Source organism: Pomacea canaliculata, linkage group LG5, assembly GCF_003073045.1.
Source record: "Pomacea canaliculata isolate SZHN2017 linkage group LG5, ASM307304v1, whole genome shotgun sequence".
Classification (NCBI taxonomy): domain Eukaryota; kingdom Metazoa; phylum Mollusca; class Gastropoda; order Architaenioglossa; family Ampullariidae; genus Pomacea; species Pomacea canaliculata.
Genome location: NC_037594.1, coordinates 6,542,369 through 6,548,382, shown reverse-complemented (window position 1 = coordinate 6,548,382; position 6,014 = coordinate 6,542,369). Strand labels below are relative to the sequence as shown.

The 6,014-nt window shown below is 35.9% G+C and overlaps 1 protein-coding gene across 1 annotated transcript; it reads right to left on the bottom strand.

Annotated features, from left to right (window-relative positions):
* Positions 1-1,918: 1,918 nt before the first annotated feature.
* On the bottom strand, positions 1,919-5,973 carry LOC112564241 (protein BCCIP homolog). Its single transcript, XM_025238927.1, has 7 exons — positions 5,807-5,973; positions 5,572-5,646; positions 4,538-4,618; positions 3,683-3,781; positions 3,135-3,319; positions 2,791-2,941; positions 1,919-2,444 (listed from the first exon to the last, which is right to left on the bottom strand). Exons 1-7 carry the CDS (start codon positions 5,921-5,923, stop codon positions 2,280-2,282), a joined length of 873 nt encoding a protein of 290 aa, XP_025094712.1. The 5' UTR covers positions 5,924-5,973; the 3' UTR covers positions 1,919-2,279.
* Positions 5,974-6,014: the final 41 nt, after the last annotated feature.

Below are 6,014 nucleotides of genomic sequence, written 5' to 3'. Positions count from 1 at the left end.
GATTCTCTTCACTTCGGTCTTCTTTCTGTTGACCTTGAAGCCAGTCTTCTCTGCTTCCTCTGCTAGCTTACTCAGTTTAATTTGGTTTGTGCATGTTTTTGCCGATGAGATAGGAGACTAATATATGTCATCTGCAAAGTTGGTGAAGGTCCACTGGATACCGGTGTTGTTGTCTTGGGTTATCTTGTGCATAATCCAGTCTATGACCATCAAGAAGGTTTGTTGATGTTAATATACAACCCTGTCTTACGCTGATCTTCATTGCGAAAGGTATATACATATAGTGAATAGCTTGGCAGGACAGAGTCTTCTTACAACCCCCGAATAATTTTTATGAGCTTAGGTGGAGCCTCCAGATTACGTCCCCATCTACACTGTCAAATGCCTTCTCAAAGTCCACAAAAGTTATAGAAAGAGATAACTCAATAGACTGTTCAATGATGATAAGGAGTGTGGCAATGTGGTCAGTGCATGACATATCCTGGCAAAACCAGGTCTTGCCGTCTTTATCTTTCACTGGCTTGTTTGGGCTAATGTTCCTGCCTGCTGCCTGACAGAGTTCGTGTTATTTCATATAGTCACTTCATGTTTCCTTGTATAGATGTCTCTGCTTCTTCTGTCAGTTCATTGGTGAAGCGTCTCTTGTCCTCTCTGACAGACTTCTTCACTTGGCGGTTGGCTTCCCAATATTCAGCTCTGAAATCTTCCTTTTCTTGTTGATCTTGACGCTGGTTAAGCTTCTGTTTCAGTTCCTTTCTTGATTCAATCTTTGCTCGGGTCTCTGGAGTCATCCATTCCTCGTTTTCTGTCCCTCTTGACCAGTGTTCTTCCACTGATTCGTTTGTCCTCATACTTATTCTTGACTTCATAGTTATAAATTTTATCTACTACACACCCACATTTAGCCGACCTTAGGGTCCACGAAAGACCCTCTTTTACCTAAAAAGTATGTTCTCTTCGGTGTATTGTTCAGCTTCTCTGTCACTCGTTGTGTGTGTTCTGTACTTCACTGCTTTCGTCCGCTATTCTACCGTGTATGAGACGACACTAGTTTCATTCGCTCAGGGAATATGTAGTTATCTCGTTCGTATGACGAGGACAAACATACATGCGCTGAATTACACACACGAAAAGTTAAGTAAAAATTATTATTAAATCATTATTTGCACATGCAAACAAAAAAAAAAATAAAAATCCATTGCCTACTGCTACTTAGGTGAGTATGTTTCTGCGCGAACTCTAGGAATCTAATGCCCCCAGTCATTGGTTTCGCCAAAGCCAAATTTATCCACCGTTCCTGCCCTTTACTGGTAGGCATATGGATCGACCACAGAGTTCCAACCACCGAGTACGAAGATGTCTTTATATCATTATCTAGGTTTGGGCGAAACTCTTCCACTTGGTGAGTGGAAGTTGGAACATATACTTGATCACAGTGGTGACATCGTGAGACCGAGCAGAGATGTGAAATCAACTTTCTGGGCGTACAGTGATGATGACACATCTTTATAAATATTATGGCATATACAAAATACTTGGTACTGTCAAGGTTCAGGGGGCGGGAGGTGAATTATGTGCATTACATCAGTAACTTTTGCCTCATCACATCTTTATTCATTTTGAGTTGTCCGGGAGGAATGCCTTGAATGACGGGGTTGTTTTTGGTTTGATCTGTGTAGCTGTGCCGGAGTGGCAACCGATGATCAGTGGCTGAGAAAGCATTCACTGTACCACTGTATTTCACTTTATACAAGCCATTGCCTTGTTCTCTACTCCTTTTCACATGCATTATTTTTTCGAGTGAATGACTGCAAACATGTTGTGTTACCTTGAATACATGGTGTACATAATGATAAAGATGGCTTTGAATGAACCTTATGGCAGGCACAAGAATGCCCACAAATCTAATTTGTAAAGATCTGTGTTTAAACCTCTTTATTTCACAGGCTTTCTTTTCTTGCAAAAATATTTACATAGACCATATTTTCAGAAAATGAAAGTCATAAATTCATATATTTTAATTAAAATCAACATCATTTAAAGCTTTAAAATTTTTATAATTATAGTATTTCCCCTATTTATAAATACAGTAGCTTGTCACTTCTCCCCAGTTTAAGCTATGAAATTGACTGTCCTATTTAAATGCTGCACCTTTGTTGCTTGCTACATTCCTTTTTCCTATTCTTTGAGTCAAAACCTTCATATAATTTTTAAAAAAAGCATACACACATACAAGCAACCAAACCAAAGGTCAAAAGTTGCTTTACTTTAAAGAAAACCTATTGGGCCAATTCACTTTTTAGTCTTTCAATGAAAGAGTCAAGTTTGTCCACTCCAAGAACTAGAACCGTCCTTGTGGCCTCCATGTCATCTTCATCCCACTTTTTCTCAGACACACCATCTCGCTCAGATGCCACAGACCAGGTCACACTCAGGTCACTCATCTGGTGAAAAAAAATCCCCAAAAATACGATAAGAAAAAAAACGAATACAAAAAACTGTGAAGTAACAACACAATTTTTAGGAATAATAGTGGGCAAAAGAAGAGAGATTTATAAAGAGGTTAAAAACAAATGAAAAAACAAAAATATGTCCATACTCATATATTTGAGAAACAGAAGATGCCAAGATTTTTTTTTTGTGAACAGTAAAATGTGTTAAGTTAATTTTTAAAAATTCACCTACTTCAAATATGAAGTTGTGATTATGCTTTGGTGTAAAAACCATATCTCTAAAAGCAAACCAACAAACTTCTAATCATTTTACCTGGTAGATGTGCACAATACTAACCTCTACCAAAAATTCCTCCTCTGGATTGGAAAAGAACAATGATGGTACTTGCCCCTTATCCTCAATCTTGTATCTATATGTCTTGCATAGGAGCAGAATTTTTGTAAATGTAAAAGGCATTTGCTTTTTGTTGGCTTTTTCAATATCCTTTCTGGAGAAAAACCGAAAACAACAAATCTTACAAAATGCTTTTTAACTTAAGTGTCATTCTACTGATTACACACACATACATATATGTTTCACTGTGTGCATATCCTCATAAATGCTTCGTAATAAATTGCATGTTGCTTTGTTACTGAAATGATAAGTATAAGTAATACAACATTTACAGGCTACAAGTATACCTGAGGGACTGCATAGCAGGAAGGGTGATCTGATAAGGTATATTGATGAAACGTTCATTGATGAGAAGGCCAACTGTTTCATTTGGATTGCTGAAGAGCTCTTCTATCTTCTGCCCATCTTGGGGGCTGACAGATTTGCTCTTTGATGTCAACATCGATATGATCTTTTGTATGCAGTCTTTATCCTGACAAAAATCGCATTTCAATGACGATTGAGGAATGAACTTTGAAAAATCAAACAGAATTTTTGAAATTATGGCACCTAAGACAAGGTGTCAACATAAAGAAAACAGAACATTTGGACACCAATAAGGATTTTTGGTAGTGTAACTTTTAATTCTACAACTTGTACATAAACATATTTTAAGTTTAAGAATTACCAAAACTTGAAAGTTGTTATTGTAACTGTAAGTTCATGTTATTAACACATCTGGCAAATTATTTTTAACAAATTGATCAGATACATTCCATTTCCACAAACATTTCTTATGATCTCCTTTCTGGGAAGAAAATTAATAAGAAACTGGTTTTTCTAAAAGTATGCAAACCTTCTTATCTGCAAGATTGATAATGGTTACAAGACCAAACACAGTATCACCACTGTCATCATCCATGGAACTATCATCTTCTTCCTCTGCATCTATTTGCTGGGAACATTTTTTTAAAGTTCATCATATTACAACTGCACATGGTAATGTTTCTGCATATTATTTGACAGACCTAAATATGAGGTCACTGGCCAATCAAACCATTTCTTGTTTTCACCACAGCTGGTAGTTAATGCAGCCTTAGGTGAGTTAACTCAAGCACACCTACCATTCATTTGACCATAAAAGCAATGAGTGGGGAACCTCATATTTGTGACCCAATTATTTGGCACCTTTCTTTATCACAATGGTTAATCTAAACACATATTTCATTGCCTGTGCATGTTCACATCTATACAAATAAAGCTGAAATCCCCCCTACCCCCAAAAAAGAAGAAAGTTGTCTATACAAGTTTGTGTGTGTGTGTGTGTCCCCCTGAAAAATGAAAATATGAGATATTTTAAAGTGTTATGAAAATGTTGACATTTTAAGTTTATATTTTTAAAAACGAGAATTTTGTAACTAGAGCTACTATAATCTGTAGTCAAATCAACTCATGGCTCTGGTCGAACTAGCTTGGTTGAATTGGTAAATGGTTAAATTGACCAGCTCCCAATTACCAGGCTAATAAAAAGTGCAAATCTACTATATACACACACACTTTGCTTTTAAGCCCATATAATAATATTTTTTACATAATCTATAATTTCTCAATCAGAAAGTAAAATTATTTAAGTATAGTTTTATGACCTAGCTGTATTGTAAAGATTATCTACTACTTTAACTCCAAGGAAGAATTTGATCTTGAAGCCAACCTTGATAACACTGCCAACATAGTTCTGTGAAATGATCATGTCTGCCAACTCTGACAAGTTGACATTTGCTTTAAGAAACAACTGAAACAAACAAAAGGAATCCTTAATGGAGTATAGTGCACACAGTGTAAATTTAGATGTGAACAATTATAGCAGTCACCAATACAAACACATAAATAGAGTGTGGTGATGTGGCACATACAAGTTATTAAGGTAACAAATGGTGCTTTATTTGTGAGATGATTGGGTGTTACCTTGAAGATCAACACCTTTGTCCACTCTTAAAACCAAATTTAGGAATACTCTATTTGTATACAGAAAAGACATAGACTATCAATACACTTTTTCTGGAGCATTTACTTTATTGTTTATTTTAATCTATTTTAAGATAAGGTTGCAGAGTTTTATCCCTGTTACTAGAAACAATCAGCACTATCTCTTGTGTTCTTTGATCCATTGTGTGAGCACATGGCATCAATCATCCCAATCAATCCTAAATGTTCTACTTCTAGTCCTAGCTTTAGGCATATGCATGGGTGCTCATAAACGAATGGTACGTTTCTAGATTTTTTTCATAAATAGCTCGTGTATTGACTATAAAGAAGGGAAAAAAAGTGATTGCCAGATGTGATGTTTGAAAAGTTTCTGAGATAAATCCACATTAGGATAAACATTATGTAAGGTAACCCCTCCCTGGTACCCCTGCTCATGTGTACACCACATGCAAAATCAAACACAGAGTATCCATGCTATTGCAAAATAATCAGCTGATATTAATGTATTAATCAAAAAGCCCAGAATATAATTTTAAGCTTTCTGGACATTTTTGATTCCACCACATATTTAATATTACTTTCTTTTATAGCTTTGAATATTTATTTTAATGTCCACGCAAAGGATTGTGAAGACTGGATTTTTCAGTGGGTTCATTTTATGATAAGTAAAACACTGCTGTAACCATGAATTTTTATACTCTTACACGTTTTGGATAGGGGATAGTCAATAAATAGAAAAAAAAACACCTTTTTCCTTACCTGTCGTAGCAAAGTTTTTATACCTGCGAAGTCTGAATCCTGTGGCATACAAGCTTCAAATTCCACCTGAACTTCCTGAAATACAAACAGCACTGTTGTGTAGTTTATAACATATATCAGTTATAAAAGCTCAGTACTAAACTTGAGTGAGAGTGGATATTTACAGGTTTGACAACGAAAGTATTTCTTACTTTTCCGACATTGAAAAGGAAATTTCAACTACTGTACTCTGTACCTGATTCATAAATTCATTTTCGCTTTCGTCAGTATCTTCGTCACTCATATCCTCGGCAACTTCGTCGCAGTCTGATGCCGTTTCATCAACAACACGTTTCTTTCGTGACGAAGCCATGTTGAGCTTGTTAATACAGTGTGGTGTCCCTTGACAAAGACTTTCTAGGGTTGAAAATTAAAGTAATCAATAACTTTGTCTGTTACTAAAT